The sequence below is a fragment of the Suricata suricatta genome, chromosome 3 (genome assembly GCF_006229205.1).
Source record: "Suricata suricatta isolate VVHF042 chromosome 3, meerkat_22Aug2017_6uvM2_HiC, whole genome shotgun sequence".
Taxonomy (NCBI): Eukaryota; Metazoa; Chordata; class Mammalia; order Carnivora; family Herpestidae; genus Suricata; species Suricata suricatta.
Window position 1 is genome coordinate 90,974,083 of NC_043702.1, and position 22,084 is coordinate 90,996,166.

The window sequence follows — 22,084 nt, forward strand, 5'->3', positions numbered from 1 at the left end:
CTCTAACTTGCATACTGTACTCTTTAAAGGAAGTCACTCTGCATAGCCCATGTTTATGAAGTCGGATTTATGCTCCACCTCCTTGTGGGCAGAGTCAATTTGGAGTTCTTCTCTATTAGATTGGTCTCTTCTCCTCAACTGATTTACTTATTTGCATCACTCTAGACTTAAGGATGTTTATTTTATACTTTGGGTTACAGTCCAAAAGTATTTTATTTTGTTGCTCAAATTGTTCCAGTACTGGCCATTGGGAAATGTTTCAGTTGGTTCCTGTGTCCCTTTAATATATTCGCAGAACTGTTGTGTTGTAGAATTTTTTTTTTTTTAGCTCTTTTAAAAACAGAACCTTTCTCATCTTGGGTTTACCTAATGCTTCCTCATGATTAGATGCAAAATATGCACTCTTGAATCACTGCCTAAGTGCTGTCAGATCCTTCAGAGTATCACATCTCGGTGCAGACAATCTGCATCTACCCCCCAAATTAGTGATATTAATTTTGACCATCTAGCCAAGTATTATTCCATTTCTCTACTACAGAGTTATTATTTTCTTGCAATTCAGGAGTAATCTGTGGAGAGGCACTTTAAAACCACCCAAATATGATGCTCTTAACCCAAATTTCCACTCAGACATCTCTTGGTAATTTTTACTTGAACCAATTAATCTCTACTATGAATTCTGCTATAAAATGAAGGGTTTTCTACTCCAACATATCCTCCATATTTATCTGTCAGCTTTGAACTGAAATGCCTCCCTTCTATCTCATTTGTTTATCTGTAAATTATCAATGTGGACCCATGGGTGCTGACTTTTTTCCAATGGTTTACATTTCATTACCATCCTTAATTATTTGCCATTCAGCTTGTCTAGATTTTGACAATAAGAGTCCCTTCAAGCTACGTCCTTATGAAATACCCCTCTTTTTAAGCAGTTCCTTATTTTCTGGTAACACATGATGTTCCACATTCATATTATACCCTCCTTATCCCAATTCCAAAACCAGCCATTTCTCTGAGGAAAGCACTGTTCCTTTTAGTGAGAAATGTTCTGGAAACCAGTATGTATGTGTTGACTGCTATTGAGATGTCCCTGCTTCTAAACACCTTAAAAGAAAGCTAAGAAATGCAGGCTTGTATATATGCATATGTACATAACCACATACCTATCCATACGTTGGAAACCTTATAGGTCCACACCAACACCTCCAATTCCAATCCACTGTCATTGGGTCTCCCTTACTTTCCTCAATTCCATATTTGCATCTCACTTCCTCAGTGAGAGTTCTATACCACCAACACATTTAATTACTCATTTACTCAAACAATAATCCACCTAAAAGTTTCAGAACTGCTTACCCACATCACTACAACAAATCTAGAAAACAGAGTTTAGGATTTATCTGCAGTGCTCTCCCACCTCTCTCCAAATCTGAGGGTATACAATCAAACATCTTATTGTGACTGATCATAAATTTACTTGATTTAAATTCTCCTCCCAACCCTGACCTCGTTTCAGTGTGGTTATGTTACTATTTGATCACACCCGAGTTCATTTATCCCAGCTTGCTTTCAGTTTTGGTCATTTCCTCTCTTTCTATTCTTGTTGATTTAATTTAATTAAAAAAATTTTTTTTAATGTTTTATTTATTTTTGATACAGAGAGAGACAGAGCATGAGAGGGGGAGGGGCAGAGAGAGAAGGAGACACAGAACTGGAAGCAGGCTCCAGGCTCTGAGCTAGCGGTCAGTCCAGAGCCTGACGCGGGGCTTGAACCCACGAACGTGAGATCTGACCTGAGCCGAAGTCGGAGGCTTAACCGACTGAGCCACCCAGGAGCCCCTAATTTAATTTTTGATTATGCAGGTAATTAACATTTTTACAGAAGTCAAAGTATACAGAAAGTATACTCTTCTCTAAATATCACTCCTTCCCATATTCATTTTACTCTATATTTTCCTTGCCCTTTCAACCATTCCGGGTAACTAATTTCAGTGTTTTCAGTTTTGTAAAGATAAATTTATTTTTGTGAAGCTTTATTTTTTTACACAAAATGAAGCATACTAAGTCTATTCATTTGTACTTTACTTTTCTCTTAAAAACATATCCTAGAAATTGCTATCAGTTAATAGATATTTTCCTCATTTAACAGCTGCACGGTCCTCAATTATGTAGATGAACCACAGTTTATTCAATAAGGCTCCTGAATTGGAACATGCAGATAGTTTCCAGTACTTCCTAATTACAAGTAATACAGCAATGAACAACATAGTGCATCTTTATTTTTGTACTTTTGAAAATTTTAGGGTAAATTCCTAGAAGTGGGATTGCTTTTGGGTAAAAGGGTAAAGGCACATGTAGGTTTTATTAAATACTGCCAAATTCCCCTCCACAGGGGGCTGTCCTATCCTGCCTCCTGCCTCTCACCAGTAATGTTCAAAAGAGCCTGTTGCTTCAGGGCCTCATTGAGCATTTATTAAGCTGGACATGGGAGAAACGGTTATCTCAGTGAAGTTTTTAAATCTGCAATTCCTCCTACTATGAATGAAGCTGTACATCTTTTGAAAGGTTTGAGGGTAATTATCTTTTGGGTAAATGAGTTATCTCTTCTTCTCTCTTGCCCATGTGTCTACAGTACTTTTGTCCTTTATCTGTAATATATACAATTTTTCCACTTTACAAATATTTTTCCCAGTTTATCATTTCTCTCTTGACTTTTTTTTTTTTTTGAGAGAGAGGGGATTGGGGGCGCAAATGAGTGAGGGACAGAGAGAAAGAGAGGATCCCCTGAGGGGCAGAGAGAGGGAGAAAAAGAGAATCAGGGCTCACCTGAAGCAGGGCTTAAGCTCATCTGATATTGGGCTCCAACTCACAGTGAGTCATGACCTGAGCCAAAGTCAGATACTTAACTGACTGAGCCACCCAGGGGCCCCTTGACTTTTCTTTTTCAATCCATTATTATGTATGGTATGAGAAACAGATCTGATTTTATCTTCTGCCAAATGGTTACTCAGTTATCCCAAAATGATTTATTAAAAGGTCCACCTATACCAGTGATTTGAAATGCCATTTTCATCATATACTAAATTTCCATATGTATATTCATGGTTTTTCTATTCTTCTTCACTGGGCTGTCTAGTTATGCATTATCACATTATTTAGGGAAGCTATGTATTATGCCTTAATATCTGGTAGGGTGAGTTGCCCCCCATTCACCTGCCTCATAGCTTTCTTTTCATAGCTCTTTTTTTTCAATCCATTCTCAGCTACTCTTGCATGCTTTTTTATATAACAATTCACCCATTTAAAGTGTATAATCCAATAGTTTTAGGTATATTTAGAGTTGTACAACCAAAACCACAACCAATTTTAAACATTTCCATGAACCAAAACAGAAGCTCATGAAAAGTCACTCTCCAAACCTCTGAGTCCTAAGCCTGCATGTTTATTTTTCCAAAGAAAGAAATTTGAGTATCAGCTTGTCTGGCTCCATACTAGAGACTTTTGGTACTTTATGGGACTGCATTAAACTTATACATTAAGTACAACTGACTTTAATGATGTTGAGACTTCCTAACCAAGAACAAACGATACCTAATCATGTGTGTTTTTCAGGAGTATTTATTTTCTTTTCCATATTTCTCTCATTTCTGGTTGTTATTTCTAGGCATATTTGCTTTTGTCTTTCACTTATAATGAGGAGAAAATGTCATTCACATCTTCAGAATGATTAGTATTTGTGTATATGAAGGCTACTAGATACATATTAACTTTATATTCTGCTACCTTGCTGAATTCTTTGGTTATACTTTTATCACTGATTTTTTTTTAGATTTTTCCAGGTATATTGTCGTATCAGCTACAAACAAAAAGTTCTTTCAACTCCTATGCCTCTTTTCTAATTATATTGGCTAATGCCTCCAAAATAATGTTAAATGAAGTAGAGGTAATAGGCACCCTTGCGTTATTCCTGACCTTAGTGAGAATACTTCTAGGGTTTCCCCAATAAGATGCTTTGTTTAGGATTGAAGTCTATATATGTTTTTTATTTTAAGAAAGTATCCATCCATTCTTAATTCTGAAGTTTTCATTAAAAAGAAGTATTAGATTTTATCAAGATTTTTTTTCAGCAAATATGAGATAATGATATACTTTCTGCTTAAACCTATTAATGAAGTTAATTATATAAAAGATTTCAAAAAGTCATTGTTGCACTCAGTTGACATTTATTATTACCTTAAAGAGGTAAGAGTCTGTTTACTTAGGATTTTGCATTCGGGACACCTGGATGGCTCAGTCGGTTGAGCGTCCAACTCCTGACTTCAGTTCAGGTCATGATATTATGGTTCTGTGAGATGGAGCCATGTTGACAGCAAGGAGCCTGTTTGGGATTTTCTCCCTCCTGCTCTCTCTGCCCCTCCTCCTCACTCTCTCTCTAAACAAACTTAAAAGGATTTGTATTCAATTTTTTAAGTACTACTAGTCTGTACTTTCTTTTTTATATATGCCTCCTCTATCAGTCTTAGGGACCAATGTCATAGTCACAGTTTATGATAAAAAGATTTTGGAAAATCTTTTCATTTGCTATGTATTGAAACAATTTAAGAAGCATTGGGACTATCTGATCTCTCAACAGTGAGATGAATTCCCCTGTGAAACCACCTAGGCCTAGTGTTTTTTTATGGGGTCATTTCTTGATAATTGTGTCTGTTTCTTCTATGGAAACTAGTCTGTTTACATTTTCTATCTTCAGTGGGGTCATTTTTTTAATATACTGTATTTTCCTAAAACTCTTCCATTTCATCTTGGTTTTCAATTTATATACAGAATCATAAAGTATTGTTTTTAAAAATATTTCCTTTGTATCAATAGCTATTGGCACTTTTTATCATTTCTTATTTTGTAACATATGCTTTTCCTTCTCTTTGTGATTAAAGCAACCATTTGTCTATTTTGATTTTTTAAAATAAAACCATTATTTATTAATTTGATCTGTTTTTTTGTTCTCTACTTCATCACTCTCTGCTTTTATCTTTATCATTGCCTTCTTCTGGTTTTCTTCTGGTTTTACTTTTATTGTTCTTTCTCTAGCTTTTTGAGTTAGAAATTTACTAATTCAGTAATTTTTATTTATTTTTAAATACTCTCTACACCCAACATGGAAGTTGAACCCACAACCCCGAGATCAAAAGTATCATATTTCACTGATTGAGCCAGCCAGGCTCCCTTTGTATTCTCCTGATACAGGTATTTAGGGCTGTGGATTTTCCTTTCATCACTCCCTAAATCTACATTATAGATTTGGATATAGGGTGTTTTCATTATTTTTCAGAAGTTTTAGTATTTCTCCTTTACTTAAGAGTTAATATAAGGCTTTTACATTTCCAGGGACCAGTGCTAGCCTTTTTTGTTGTTTCATTCTTTCTTTCTTTCTTTAAAATAGGCTCCACACCCAGCATGGAGCCCAATGTGGGGCTTGAACTCACAACCCTGAGATCAAGACCTGAGCTGAGATCAAGAGTCAGATGCTTAATCAACTAAGCCACCCAGGTATCCCATGTTGTTGCTGTTTTATTTTTAATATCTAGTTTTATTGCAGAAATCAGAGTACTGATTATATTTTCATTATGAATCCTGCTGATGTATTTTTTGTGCCCTAATATACTATCAGTTTTTCTGAATGGTCCATGTGCATGTGAAAAGAAGTAACAGTCTCTATTGCTAAGGTATAGGGTTTGGGATATATCCAAAAGATCAGCCTTATTATGTTATTTAGATCCTGCCTTAGTTCATCTACTTGTCTTGTAAAAGAGTAACATGATCAAAAGTCTTCTGTTTTTGGTATATTACAAACTGTTTCTTATTTCCTATTTTATTATGGAATGGTTGTTATCTAGTGTATAAACCATTAACAAATGTTATATTCTCATTGTGAAATACTATTTTTAGCTTATAAATCATCTTTCACTGCTTTTCTGCTTTAATTCTACTTTATTTCACATCAAGATCATAAACCCTCTTTTTATTGTTTTCACATACCTGGTGAATTTTGTCAATTGATTACTTTCTAACCTTTTTGTGTATGTGATAAAATAAGTTTAATTATATAATTAACCATAGGCAGAAAACTAAAAGAATAATTTGGTTATACTTACTCTAATCATATCTCTTTCCTATGTATTTTATTTCTTAATTTTGATTAATTTTTGAAGCACAACTAACGTAACAGTGTGGTATTAGTTTAAGGTAATATTGCTTCAACAATTCTATATACCTCAGTGATCATTACAGTAAGTGTGTGCTCTTAATCCCCTTTATCTATTTCACTCATACCCCTACACATCTTCCCTCTGGCAAGCATCAGTTTTTTCTCTATTCTTAGGAGTTCATTTTTTTTTCTTTTTTCTTTATTCAGTTGTCTTGTTTCTTGTGTTTCAGTGCTGTTTTTTTTTTTTAAAGATTTTTTTGTTTGTTTATTTAATTTTGAGACAGAAGGGGAAGAAGGACAGAGAGTCCCAAGCAGGCTCCACACCATTCAGAGCAGAGCCCAATGTGGGACTTGAATCTGTGAACTCTGAGACCATGACTTGAGCAGAAATCAAGATTTGATGCTTAACCAACTGAGACACACAGGTGCCCATGTTTTGTTTCTTAAATTTCACATATGTGTGAAATCACATGGTATTTGCCTTTCTCTAACTTATTTCACTTAGCATGATATCTTCCAGGTCTATCCATGTTGCTACAAATGGCCAGATTTTATTCTTTTTTTGATGAGTAATATTCCATTGTAGATATATATCACCTCTTCTTTAGCCAATCATCTATCAAGGGACACTCCAGTTGCTTCCAAATCTTGGATCTTATAAATAATAAATTGCAATAAAAACAGGGGTGCATATATATTTTTCAAATTTGTGACTTCATTTTCTTTGGGTAAATATCCAATAGTAAAATTATTGGATCATATGTTAATCTTATTTTTAGTTTTTTGAGGAACCTCCATACTATTTTCTATAATGGCTGCACCAATTTGCATTCCCATCGTGCATGAAGGTTCCTTTCTCCACATCTTTGTCCACTTGTTATTTCTTGCCTTTTTTATTTTAGCCATTCTGACTTTGTAGCCTTTTTAAATCACTGAAACCTTTGTTTGTGGCAGACATTTGGGTTTTATAAGACTGTGTATAATGTGATCATTATTATGTGTGTTTCTCTATCTAGTGTGTACTCTTTGCTTTATAAAAAATTTTTTTGCTGGTCCTTAGGGAAGATCTGTATTTTTATTTTAGTAGATATCTTTGCAGTAATACCTTTTTTGTGCCCTTAATTCCCTTAATCTCTAAGTGTTTGCAATTTGCTCTGACATTTTAATCTAATCGAATCTATTCTACTTTATATTTTGAGAGAAAGAGATTGAGAGCACAAGCTGGGAAGAAAGAATTTTAAGCAAACCCCATGCTCAGCATGGAACCCAATTTTTAAAAGGTATTCTCTGATTATCACCTATTATCTAAGTCACTGATCTCATTCTACTCCCCTCACTCCTTTTTTGTCCCCAGTTTTTGGATGCATTCTACTATGTCCTACTATACAATTTTTACATCTTCTTCTACCTATATCCTCAGTTTTGATCTTACCTCTAAAATCAAATTAAATGCTCACCATGGGCCCTCTGTCAAAGTTTTCCCAGTCATATACTGGTTGGATAAAGTTTATCGTCCTATATGTTTTTCATAAGGAAGCAATTAACCACATGTAGCCATTTAAAATTTCAGTTATACTAGCCACATTTCAAGTGTTCATCAGTGCCATATATGGCCAATAACTATAATTTTGGAAAACACAGCTGTAGAATGTTTCTAACACTGCACAAAGTTCTATTAGGGCAGCTCTAGTAGATTCTTCAGGAAGGGTGAATATGTAAAGAAATCTGTATGTAAAAACTCAGGAGAAAATATTTTTATAGTCTTGATTATGTGAAACTTTGGTGGCATATACATCTTTGGTTTATACTTTTTGTTTACAGTTCTTGAAAATGCTACTCCACAGTGCCTTGTCTTTGAGAAATCTGACCTCTAATTCTCTTTCCCTTGTAAATTATTTTCATTTTTTTCCCTTGAAGTCCTGAGAATATTTTTGTTTAAATATTTAAGTTCTAGCAGTATTACAGTGATGTATTTTGGAGTTCATTACTTCTGGTGCCTCTTCCTCTGTGTCCAGGGAGTTCTTTCAATGTATAAATTCAGGTTTTATTTCCAAAAAGTTTTCTTGGATTGCAGTTTCAAATATTAGTTCTGTTCCAGTGTTTTGATTTTTTCGCTTCAAAGACTCTGATAAAATGAATATTATTTCTACCTTTCTTATCTTCCATTTTTACTAGTTTCTCTTTAACTTTTCCTTTATTCTTTGGTTCACCCATTTTCATTCTCTTGGTTATTTCTACTGTTTTTCCTTGTTTACTTAAATTAAATGGAAATCTATTTTCCTTTGGGATCTTTGTAATTTAGTCTTTATTTTTGATTGTCTTTTTCTTCTACTCCTTTCCTGAGTTAAACCAGCTATGGCTTCATTTCTTCATGGGGTTTTTTGGTCCATTTCTGCTCTTGGCTTTAATATTTTTGACTAAAAATGATTTTTCATATCCCCCATGTTGGTTTGTGTTCACTCCATGTGAAGTGTTACAATTTTTTTGTTTCATGGTCAATTTTCTGGGAAATGTTTCCATTAGCTGAAATGATCCAATCTACATTTTCTATTTCTTTTTTTTTTTAACAGTAGTTTTGTATGGATATGGTCTGCTCTTTACTAATCCTAATTATGTCACAGTTTAAAAGTGCCCTCTTCTGCACCATTTCTTTAATGGGTTGGAGGAAGGGGAGGTGATGGAGATTGACAGGTCCTGTTTCTCTTGTGTTTCTGCAGGATTCCTAATTTTCCCCTTATACCTTTTCTCCCCATCACCACTTTATCTCAAAGGGATAATTCCATATAACTAGTCCTTCCCAAGGCAATATCTGAGTATCTATTTCTAGTCCTATTTACTTTAAGTCACTTAAAGCACTCCATAGCAGTACTGTGAATTATCAAGCCACACCTACTCTGAGTATTAATCGTAGCTCTCTCCTTCTGGGGTGACTCTGTGCTCCATTTAAGTTTTCTACATCCCTCAGCTCTTCTTCTGAAGACTCCCTACCCCCACTCTCTGCACTCACAGGCTTACAGCATTGTGAACTCCTTTGAAATTTTGCCTATTTCCCAACTTAAAGTTAATATGAAGGTCACCATAGTCTCTATCTCTTAGTAATTCCAAAGGCATAGATTTATTAACTTACTACTTTCATGAGGTTTGGGGGACAGCTGGAAGGAGAGTGTGTAGGACAATCTGTTATCAGGTGGCTGTCAGTATTCTCCAGAACTCCAAGTGTTTTTTTGACAATTACAAAGCAGTCCACTAAATGGATTATACCATAATTTATTAAATCAAACCTTATTTTTGGAAACTTTTATTGTATCTACTTTGTCACGGAAAACTTTGTTGAACATCATTCTTATACATTAATCTTTATGTATTTCTCATTATTTCCTTAATAAATTTTTTTGGTAGTACAACTGCTAGGTCACAGGATGTGACCATCTTTAAGGCTTTTGTCATCTGCTATGAGACAGTCCAATGGTAAGCATTCTATATAAAATATACATGTCTTATTCTTTGGCCTATTTGGAAGTAGTTCTAAAACCTTAAATATGAATAGCAGACACATAAAAGCTCATTAAATTTTAATGCTGCTTCTCAAGTGTGTCTAAAGCTTTAACATCTATTAGAATAAGTTTTTTAAATGTTAGAACAATAGCTTTCTAGTATTAGATACCCAAATCTCAGTTACCTTTTCTGCTTCGCGTGTATCATCAAAAAGTCTCCTCTGCCTTCTAGCAGGAATTGGCTTAGCTGTTTCCCAGGCTTCTACCCACATATTGCTTGGAATCTTCATTCGGGCACTCAGTTCTCCTTTCAGAACCACGTTGCCCTTTTCATCAATGACTTCCTCTTCAATATAATCCCGGGGTGAGTACCACCTCACAAAATCTTCCAGAAAACAACCTGGATTCGCTGCCTAAAATAAGGCAAATAAAAGTTCAGAAGAATCCAATAACAATCAATAGTTAGTGATAAGGCTGTTTTGCAAAATCATACTTTCACAAAAAATTACCTAATCTTTACAAAATCCAATATGTGACATGAGCCTGACCAAAACCAATTCCTTTTGTTGTCTCCATTTTGCAGAAAAAGAACACATTTTTACTTGATGAATTTAGACATAAAAATCTGTTGTGAAGTGAAAATACTGTCTTAAGTGGATTATAAGTTATATAAGTTAGTTTAAAATTATAATATAGTAACTACTCAATAGTTGGAAAAGTATCAAGAAGCTTTACTCAAGTAATTAAATAATACACAACATGATTAGAATAATAACACAATAATGGAAAAGTTCTACTCTCTTTTCCCCTCAAAAAATCAATACTGGTACTGTAATAAGTATCAGCCAACCTCAGAAATGTTCTATTCAGCCACCAAATTCTTGTAGGTTATATAACAAATTACCATCACATACATTGCTTTTGTGCTATTAAGGAACTAGAATTCAAAGTACTGCTTTTACAATTTCTGAAATCAACTAATTAAACTTTTGTTTACTGAATAAGTCTATAGAATTAATGATGATGCATGCCAAAGCTCTTAAGTAATTCTACATTCAAGCCTGGAGAAAAAGTAGAGCCTTCACCCAGTATTAGTGGTAAGGCATGGGAGTCTTTTTGCAAGTGTCCAGTGATGTATTAGTAGAGTACTAAGGATGGGTATGTATGTGTACACACACTCAAAGAATAATTGTACACACATTAAACACGTACCTTTTTGGTTATTCTCTACCACAACATATACTTCCTGTTATGAGTACTATTTTATTTACCTGTAATAGTTAAGTCATATAAACATTAACATGGATGTGCTAATAAACAGAAAGGTCATTTTCTTCCTTTTTAAATTAAGGTAATCCCAGACCAAAATGAAAACAGACATGAAAAGAATAGTAGTCTTAAATGTGAAGAGCAAAACTGCCCATTTGTCCTCATTGAGTTCCCTGGCTACCAGCTTCACCATCCCCATCAATTCAGGAAATCCTGCGGAGGGATGAGGACTCAGAGGAATGTCCTTAACTGAGAGTCAGCAACATATACTTCTAACAACTGTGGCATCATGACAATAAAAAAATGCTGTGAACTGCAATGGGTCAAGATTCCTGCATGACTCAGGATTCATGTACAAAGATCTGGTTATTAACCGGGTAACACCACAACCACATAAAAACATCCTGTACTACGGAAGTTAAAAAAGACTTCTCACACCAAAACTCTTCTTTCTGGCTTGCCTTACAGTACCAGGCATAACCTATAGTTACCAAAAAAGGGGTCAAGGCTCACTTCAGCTATGTTTTATCTTCCTTCTATTGTTATAGGTATGTACTCCAAGGGTATGCTTGAAAATAGGCCGACCTTCTGGAATTGAGAGGTGCAGGTACCTAAGGTACCTATCAACATTCATCCAAAGTTCTGTAGACTCTCCTAAGGGCCCCTAATACCAAGTTACCCCTATATAAGAAAGGAGAGGCAACCATATCTATTTTATAGTAACTGTGTGCTTTCTTAAACTGATTCCCACATAGGCAGGGGCAGATGTGTTAAGTTGGCTATTTGAAATATAATCTTTTTTATTAAAATAGTATTTTAAGAGATTATAGGTACCCAAGTTGGTATAAAAGAGTCTAGTGAGTTAACTTTTGCTGAGGTACAGTGTTGGAATCATAGAACCTTCCCATAAGGGGCTAATATTGTTCTCTGAGGAAAGCTTTTACAGTTCAGATTAGGAATTTCCTCCAGAAGTGCCTCTGCAAGGATGCTGTAGAAGGACAGGGGCTGATAAATATAAAGGCAGCTAGAGGTCAGGTAGAAAAACAACTAATAAAGAGATTAGTATCTTCTATTGTGCACATACACTGTATGCCAATCCCCTTTTCTACCTTTTCTACACATGCCCTGAGAGCCAACTGTCTTCTCTTTATCCACTGTTACTATTTTGTTTTAAAACAATACATCTCAGGGCGGGTGCCTGGGTGGCTCAGCCGGTTAAGTGTCCGATTTTGGCTCAGGTCATTATCTCACAGTTTGTGGGTTCGAGCCCCACATAGGGCTCTGTGCTGACAGTTCAGAGCCTGGAGCCTACTTCAGATTCTGTTTCTCCCTCTCTCTCTGTCCCCCCTACCTGCTCATGCTCTCTCTGTGTCTCAAAAATAAAGAAAACATAAAAAAATAAGTAAAATATAAAACAATACATCTCTTTTTCCTGTCTCATGGCAGAACAAAATGCACAGATTTTCCCTATCTTTCTGGTCTCTAAGAAAAACATGTTTCTATCAAGAGGTTTACTAAGGACTTTTTTCTTTTGGCAAAAATGGGGGAAATGAGCAGGGAATAAAAGGATTCCCTTTTACTGTCCTAAAATGTGCTAATAGGGAAGAAAAAAATGAAACAGGTTTTCACAGGGTGTTTATGTTGAAAAAAATCAAACTCAAGTTGGCATACAACACAAAAGCAGGACTCATTGGAGACTATGGAATGGGAAGATGGAGGCCATCCCAGGTAGCAGCAGGTCAAGGAGGAAAATCTGGGTATGGGAAACGGTTCAGCGTATCAGCATGAGGCACAGGGAAGGCCTATGGTCCACTAGGCTACCCACTTGGCGTTTTTTGTTTTGTTTTGCTTTAATATACATGGCCTTGCCTCTACTCTTTTTTTAATAGCTTATTGTCAAATTAGTTTCCATATAACACCCAGTGCTCTTCCCCACAAGTGCCCTCCTCCATTACTTTCAAGAATAAGTAATTCAAAAACAAGGGCACCTGGGTGGCTCAGGTGATTGAGCACTGACTTCAGCTCAAGTTATAATCTCACAGTTCATGATTTCGAGCCCTGCACCAGGCTTGTTGCTGTCAATGGGGAGCCTGCTTCAGATCCTTTGTCCCCCTCTCTCTCTGTCCCTCCCCTGCTGGTGCTCTGTCAAAAAATAAATAAATAAATAAATACACATCAAAAGAAAAAAAAAAAGACCTTTCTTCATCCCTGGGTTTTTAAGCTAATAAGCCAAATGTCACCCTTCTCTGAATCCTCTATGTTCTAACACAGGCCTATATCTAGTCCCAAAATATTCTTTTCCAGGTAGCAAATGCCTACCTATCCTAAAGAAGTGACTCTTCTGAGAAACCCTCTATGACCCACTCGGCAGCGTCAGTCACCTTTCTGACACTCCTTTCATAAGTGAACTCATCACATAACTGTTTACATATTTTCCTCCAAAACTTCAGTACACTGTAACTGAGTATAAGCATTGTTATTTCTTACCTAATCACTGTGCAAGTCACAAAGTACACAATCAAAAGGTTTCTGAATGAACCATCCTATGTTAAATCTTAAGGGTTTCCGAAAAGCTATGCATTAAATTGGATAAACATATAAAGGAGAAAAACATTCCAATGTATATATAGAAATTATTCAATTCTCAACTTTCAACTACTATTCAAAGATTATTCTTTTCTTGTTTTAAATTTAAGAAGCAAGTCTGGCTATGACCTTTAGGAGAAAAATGTAGGATGCTGTAACTACTAATGAAATCAAAACATTTAATAAAAAAGACATTCAGGCTTTCACACCACTTTAGAGGGTGACTTTCACAGCTTCATCCCAAAATAGCTCCGAGTAGACTCCGAAGCTCTGACAGCGTGACCCACCTTGAAAGACTCCATATCTGAGAGCAGACAAGCACTCTGCATGCGTGCTCGGAGGTGAGCCCCTTCTGCTGACGTTCCTAATTTAGCCAGAACCTCCGACTGCTCCTCTAGCAGATCTTCTGTCATAGGTGCTGGTTCCTGTGAAGCACAAAAGGACAAAGCTCATGTACAGCTTTTTTTAGAAAAAGCAGAACTACAAAAATAAAGACAACAATTATTTCAGCTCTACCAGTCATAAAATCTGTATTTAAAAGAATTCAGAGAAATTCACAAGTTTTTTGGAACCTAATAAAAAAATAACAAATTAGTAAGAAATATGACTTTCAGCATACCTTCCCCCCAACAAATAAGATTATTGTGTTTCCCTTGACAAGAATTAATAGCTAAAAGACAGGAATCTGGGTGTACTGAACATTTTCCTGCCTATTAATAATAAGAAATGAAGTCCTAGTGATATGTTTATGTGTACCATCATTAGTTACAACCAGGTTTTATTTATACAACTAGTAAGAAAAGAAAATTGGGGCGCCTAGGTGGCTCAGTCGGTTAAGCGTCCGGCTTCGGCTCAGGTCATGATCGCACGTTCGTGTGTTCGAGCCCCGCGTCAGGCTCTGTGCTGATGGCTCTGTGCTGACGGCTCGGAGCCTGGAGCCTGCTTCAGATTCTGTGTCTCCCTCTCTCTCTGCCCCTCCCCGCTCATGTTCTGCCTCTCTCTGTCTCAAAAATAAATAAAACACTAAAAAAAAAATTAAAAAAAAAGAAAAATAATAAATATAAAAATTAAAATAAAGACAAATGATTTGAATCTCAACTAGAAGACCCCAAATAACTAAGTTTTAATGTTGAAAAAGCTGCTTTGAATTTAGGTTCCAAAGACGTTCTAATTATTAATTCCTACAAGAAGCATTTGGATTTTTGTTTTAGGAATCAGAGATGTTATATATTTTAAAGGTAACCCAAATAAAGAAGCAGCTAAGGCAAATCTAAAGGAAGATACAACTGTGAAATCATTATCAGAGTGACAGAAAACACTTAAAAATCGTTGAAAGGGGCTTAAGGAAAGTTCTCTGAGAATTGATTCCATTAGATTTTATATCTGAAATATGAAACACTCAACAATCCAGAGACTAACCAAAGCTTGCCTGCTTCATTGTTAAAGCCAGAAAAACATGGACTTTTCTATTCCTAGATAGTTAGACAAAGCCCAGTAGACATGTTTAGAGCATTTTGACAAAACATTTGAAGAGCTTACTATAAAATAGGGTTTTATAGCCTCAGCACTACTGACATTTTAGACTGGATAATTTTTTTTGTGGTGGGCCTGTCTATGCATTGTAGGATGTTTAGCAGCATTTATAGCCTCAGATGCCTACAGCACCACTCCACCTCATGACAATAAAAGTTCCCAGGTATCACCAAATACCCCTCGAGGGCAAAAATCACTCCTAATTTGAGGGGCGCCTGGGTGACTCAGTCAGTTAAGCGTCTCACTTCAGCTCAGGTCATGATCTCACGGTTCATGGGTTCGGGCCCCACATCAGGCTCTCTGCTGACAGATAGCTCAGAGCCTGGAGCCTGTCTTCGGATTCTGTGTCTCCGTCTCTCTCCCTGACCCTCCCCTACTCATGCTGTCTCTCTCAAAAATAAATTTAAAAAAACATAAAAAATTAAAAAAGTTACTCCTCATTTGAGAACCACTGCCATAAATATAAATAATTTTCAAAAATACGTCAAAAATAAAGTTCAAGAATGGCAAAGCTATAGCATTCAAAACACAGAGCAACAAACAAACAAAAAATAACAGTTTTTTCTATCATCCTCATTTTTGGAAGTTTTTTCTTTTTTTAATGTTTTATTTATTTTGAGAGAGAGAGAGAGAGAGAGAGAGAGAGAGCTAGAGAGCGCACAAGCAGGGGAGGGGCAGAGAGAGAGGGAGACACAGGACCCCAAGCAGGCTCCAGACAGATGAGCTGTCATCACAGAGCCCGATGCAGGGCTCGAACTCATCAACTGCAAGATCATGACCTAAGCCAAAGACAGACACTTAATCCACTGACCCACCAAGGCACCCCACACCCTCATTTTTTAAACAAACCTAAATGGGGCTCTTTTACACACTGCAGACAAGAATATAATGTATAAGCCTTTCACAATGACAATCTGGGAATCATTACATAGCATTAATGATCAATGCCTTCTGACCCAATAATCCATTTCTAGAAATATCACTGTAGCATTATTTAGAACAGTGAGAATTGGAAATAATATGAATGTACAGTCACAGGGAAATGGTTTGATATGGGAAAAATGGAAAAGAACTGCTCTAACATTGGTATCTGTGGATTATGGAATTATGAGCTTTTGTTTTCTGTATAATAAGCACACATCACTTTTAAAGTCTCACATTGCCTCTGAGGGCTGAATAATAGTAAGTGAGGCATTATGACACAGTGATGGTGAGTTTGGGCTTTAGAAGCAACATGCCTACATTTGAACTCCAGCTCTACAATGCTGGGCAATCACTCAAGCTTTCTGTGACTCTCTCTTATGAAGAATAAAGCCTGGCAATTAGAATTAGAAGAATAATGCTAGCAATTAGAGACAATATACTTAGGCTTTAACTGTGACCTTAACACTGATATCAAATGAACTCCCAGTGAAGCAGTACTCAAGAACAGAAGTTTTTTCATTAGAATGAAACTACTTTTCATTGTCCTATAGCCCTGCAATCTCAGGATGACAGGAAAAAAACGAGATATTGAATAGACACTTTTCCTACCTGGAAGTCTCAGGCCAACTCTAAGTAAATAAGAACATGATCAAGAAGAATATAAGCAGAAAGTGACCTGTGGAACATACAGTTTCATATTTACCCCTTCTAAATATGCCCAAAGCTTTCTCATCATATACACGATTTCATGTGAGCACTGAGAGAAGGTCAGGGCATTTTACAACTGATGAAACAGAGGTACAGACATAAGTGCCCTCTACCCAAGATCAAGTGGCCAAACTACCAAGTGTCAAAAACTGAAGAGAGAACCTCAGACATCTATTTGAAGCAGACTTTGAGAACTTCTAGTTTGGTTCAATCCACTACCTAAGGACTCTTGCTCTAACAGATCCTCCAAAGTTTTCTCTTTTAGCCCTGGCGCTAAAATACTGGGTAGTCTTTGAGTTTTTCCCAGCCATAAATTTTAGGTTGAATGAAGTCTACATGAAAGGAAGACAGAAGTGTGCTTAAATTCTTATGAAGCAAGGATCTATATAAAGTCTTATTTTTTGTGTGTGAAGTTCACAATTAATGGCACATTTTAAACTAAGCTTTTTTTTTTTAATTTTTTTATGTTCTTTATTTAGTTTTTAGAGACAGAGAGAGGCAGTGGGAATAGGGGAGGGTCAGAGAGAGAGGGAGACACAGACTCTGAAGCAGGTTCCAGGCTCTGAGCTAGCTGTCAGCACAGAGCCCGAAGCGGGGCTCGAACCCATGAACTGTGAGATCATGACCTGAGCTGAAGCCGGATGCTTAACAACTGAGCCACCCAGGCGCCCCAAAACTTAACTTCTTAAGTGTGAAATTATAAGTGTTTCAAAAGGAATCATTTTGAATTCCAATCATCTGATATAAGCACATATACAATGACTATAATTCAAGTGAGATTAACTTTAAAGAAAGTAAAACAGACAAAAATCTTCCCGATTTGCCTAAATGTAAGATATAAAAATGAATTTCCAAATACATACGATGCATGTTGAAAAAAGTAGGTTTAAATTATTCTAGACTTAGATAATAAATTTGAATATGGAAAATAAAATATCTAAAATAAACAAGGGGGATATATAGCCTTATGAAAAAATGAAAAACAGAACTTGAGCTTCTAGAACAACGATCCTGGACTCTTTATTAACCCAATCAAACCAAGGTAACACATATACAACTGGCTCATTAAAAATACGGAATATTGTTAATTAAAACTTGGAAAGAAAAAGGATATAAAAAATTAACCTATGCTGGATACTTACGTACCAAATGCTTTTAAAAACAATATGCGGCTTAATCCTTAACAACCCAGAATGACACAAACTGTTTTTGGCTTTTAAGGTATTTAATATTTATTAAAAAATAAATAGGTAGGGTTTAAAACTGGAGACATGGTAGAACAGATAGAAATACTTTCCTTTTCTTCTTGTCAATCACTGATATTAGAACCACTTAACTTTTTAACCACTTCTGTGAAGTATAAATCGACATGTAAATGTGTAACTTTGATAACTACACACCCATGAAACAACCACCAAAATCAAGATGATGAATACATCCATCACCTCTCAAAGTTTCCTTATGGCCATTTTTAGAAAATCCATCAAAAAATGAACAGATAAACAAACTGTGGTATATCCATGCAATGGAACACTACTAAGCAATAAAAATGAATGAACTACTGATATACACAACAATATATATGAATCACAAAATAATGAGGCTGAAAGAATTCCTTCTAACAAAAAATAAAGACAAAATTTACTCAAAATTCTAAAAAATGCAAACCAACCTATTTTTTTTTTAGAGAGTAAAACAAGGCCCAGAAAGAAAACACAGCTTATACTAGCAATCCTGTTAGTAAGTGGTAGTGTTAGAATATAAATCCAGTTCCAGTGGATACCAAAACCAAGGTCTATACCACAAGACCTCAATGCCAACTGCTTGCACCAAAACAAAATTAGAAGACATATACACTTGGTTTCTAGCATTATAATACTTTCTCCTAATACTAAAAATTGACAATGGAATACCTAAAAAATAATTCAGTTTTTAAAGAATATAATAAAGCAAAACGCTTAAGACCTATCAAACAAAAATATTAATCCTGTAAATGATAGCCACCTGGCAAAGAAACAGTGTAAGTATGGAAAACAGAGCTAACAGAATCCATGTTTAAAATTATCAAGCAAACGTCCCAATATCCAACTCTATATAATTATTAAAATTAATCAACCCACTTCAAAATATAAAACTGCTTACAAAACTTTCAAGTAAATCCTTGCCTCTTGAGAAGCAATACCAGCCACTTATAATTCTCCAAACAATAATAGCTAAAAACTGAGTGCTTATTGTGGACTAGACACTGTATTCACTTATCGTGTGCTACTTCATTTAAAATTCATAGTTATCTTAATGATAACCTCAATATGAAGGAAAAGCATTTGGTAAAATATAACAACTGCTCATGATAAAAAAAAAAAAAACCTCTCAAAAACCAGGAACAGAAGACAACTTCCTCAATATGATAAACGATACCTACATCAGATATCCTCAGTGATTATTACATGCTTTCCCCCTGAGACTGAGGACAAGATAAGGTACCAAATACTAATCAACACTGCACTGGTGGTCCAGTATGATAAGGCATGAAAACGAATTAAAGTGTAAAGATTGAAAAATCAAAATTCAAACTGTCTATATTAACAGATAACATGAGTGTGTCTATAGAAAACTCCAGGGGCATCTGGGTGGCTCAGTTGGTTAAGCATTCAACTCTTGATTTCAGCTCAGGTCATGACCCCAGGGTCGTGGGATCTCTAGCCCTCCACTGGGCTTCGTGGTGAGCATGGAACCTGCTTAAGATTCACTCTCTCCCTCCGTCCTCTCCTTAACTCACATGCACTCTCTCTTCCTCTCTAAACAAGAACAACAAAACTCCAAATAATCTACAAACTACTACAAATAATAAGTGAATGTACTAAGATTGCTAGATCCAAAAAATCAACTGTTTCCTCATATCAGGGCAAAACTTTTTAATGGGAAACATTTTTTTTGAGAGAGAGAAACGGAGTGAGCCAGGGAGAGTGGCAGGGGGGGGAAGGGAGAGGGAAGGGGAAAGGGAGGAGGAGAAAAAGAGGAGGAAGAGAGAGAGGGAGAGGATCTTAAGTAGGCTCCATGCCTCACCACAGAACCTGATGCAGGGCTCAATCCCAAGACCTTGGGATCATAACATATGAGCTAAGATGAAGAGTCAAACATTCATCTGACTGAGCCACCCAGGTCCCCTTAAATGGAATTTTTTTAAATGCCATTTGTAACGTTTAAGAAATTCTAATGCTTTAGAATTAAATCTAATAAAAGATATGCAAAACCTCTGCATTAAAAACTATAAAAGACTAACAGAAAGTAAAAAAAAAAACAAAACTTAAATACAATGAGAAGTATTTTATGGTCATGGGACTCAAAATTGTTAAGATGTCGATTCTCCCTAAGATGATTTATAAAGTCAATACAATATGAACTAAAACACCAGCAGGATTGTGTTTTATGTGAATATGAAAAGCTGATTCTCAAATTGACATAAAAATGCAATGGACAGCCAAGATAATCTTGAAGAACAAAGTTAAAGATTTATACTACAAGAGAGAAAGACAGCAAATTACAGTAGGATAATCTATTATTAGCACAAGGATAGACAAAGAGACTAATGGATAGAATAAATAGCCAGAAAGAGACCAACACACATATGATCACGTGATTTAGAAGATGCCACTACCACTCTGTGGGGAAAAAGCAAGCCTTCTGAATAATGGTATTCGAACATAACTGTATCTCTTTATAGAGAAAAGACAATCAACCACTTCCTCATACCAAACACAGTCAATATGAGGTGGATCACAAACATAAATGCAAAGGTAAAAAAATAAAGCTTCCAGAAGAAAACTTAAGAGACTATTTCTAGAACAATGGGGTAGTTAAAATTTTCTTAAAAGGGAGACAAAGCACTATCCACATAAGATAAACATTAACAGATGAGACTTTATTAAAATTAAGGATGTCTATTCAACAAAAGACATCATTAAGAAAGTGAGTAGACAAGCCATAGACTGGAGATTGTGACCACACTAGGAGAGGAGTCTTGGAAGCCTATGTTTGATATTCTCCAAAGTTTGTCCCATGGGCCATCTCCTTTTCCTGATTTTGCTTTGTACCCTTTTACTATAATAGAGCATAGCTATGAGCATGGCTATATATATGTGTGTGTATATATGTATATGTGTGTATATATATATATGCTGAGTCCTGTGAGTCCTCATAGCAAATCATCAAACTTGGGAGTGGTGACACACCAAACGTTAGGGATTAGGTGGAATAAACCACATTATTATACATTTTTGGAGGATATATCAACTAGTTCAACCACTCTGGGAGACCATTTGGCAATATCTACTAAAGCTAAAACATATTTCTACCATATGGCACAACAATTCTACTCTTAGAAATTTAGCCAAAAGAAATTAACTACCTATGTTCACCAAAAGACCCTTATGAGAATGTTTATTTATTTGTAATAGCTCAAACTATCAACAACTTAAATTCCATCAGCAGGTGAATGGACATGCAAATTGTGGCATGTTCCATAATAGAATATTACAAAGTAATAAAACACACACACACACAAATACTAATTCAGGTAACAATATGGGTGAACTCAAACATTACTTTTAAAAAGTTTAACACAAGAGTGGGAAATGTATGATTCCATTTAAACACAAAAGAGTAGGGCGCCTGGGTGGCTGTGTCAGTTAAGTGTCCAACTTTTGGTCAGGTCATGATCTCAAAGTCCGTGGTTTTGAGCCCTACTTTGGGCTCTGTGCTGACAGTTCAGAGCCTGGAGCCTGCTTGGGATTCTGTGTGTGTCTCTCTCTCTGCCCCTCCGCTGCTTGTGCTCTGACTCTCTCTTTCACTCTCTCTCAAAAATAAATAAATATTGAAAAAAAATTTTAATGTTAAACACAAAAAATAAGTAGAGTATAATTCAACTTATGAGATTCAAAAACTGAAAATACTAACCTATGGTGATAAAAGTTACCAAAAGAGTTACCTGAAGGGGAATAGTGGGCTATGCTATCCAATACATCTGGCTATTTAAATGTAAATAAATTTATTAAAATTAAAAATTCAATTTCCTAGTTGCATACACATTTCAAGCACTCAATGGCCATAATACTGGACAGGATAGGTAGAAATGTACATTTTTATCTTTACAGAAAGTTCTATTCATCAGTACTGTTCGAGGATGGTGGGAATTTTTCATACCTTGATCTGGATGGTGGCTACATGAAATTTTAATTATAAAAAAACTCACCAAGTTGTACACTTAAGATTTGTGCACTTTCTATATAACTTATAAATCAATAAACAAAGAAATGTCTTTTAAATTACTAAGAAAAAATGTACTATATATATATATATATATATA

General features: G+C 35.7%; 1 protein-coding gene across 3 annotated transcripts in view; it reads right to left on the reverse strand.

The window, feature by feature from the left end:
* RAB3GAP1 (RAB3 GTPase activating protein catalytic subunit 1) overlaps positions 1 to 22,084 on the reverse strand; it is a 99,767-nt gene that overhangs the window by 11,921 nt on the left and 65,762 nt on the right. For all 3 annotated transcript variants that reach the window (XR_003906695.1, XM_029934670.1, XM_029934669.1), the window contains exons 18-19: positions 13,842 to 13,979; positions 9,885 to 10,112 (exon numbers count right to left, since the gene is read on the reverse strand). Coding sequence is in view for 2 of the 3 variants with exons in the window: in XM_029934670.1 (XP_029790530.1) it covers positions 9,885 to 10,112; positions 13,842 to 13,979 (366 nt within the window). In the remaining variant the exon portion in view is untranslated. The remainder of the gene's footprint in view (positions 1 to 9,884; positions 10,113 to 13,841; positions 13,980 to 22,084) is intronic.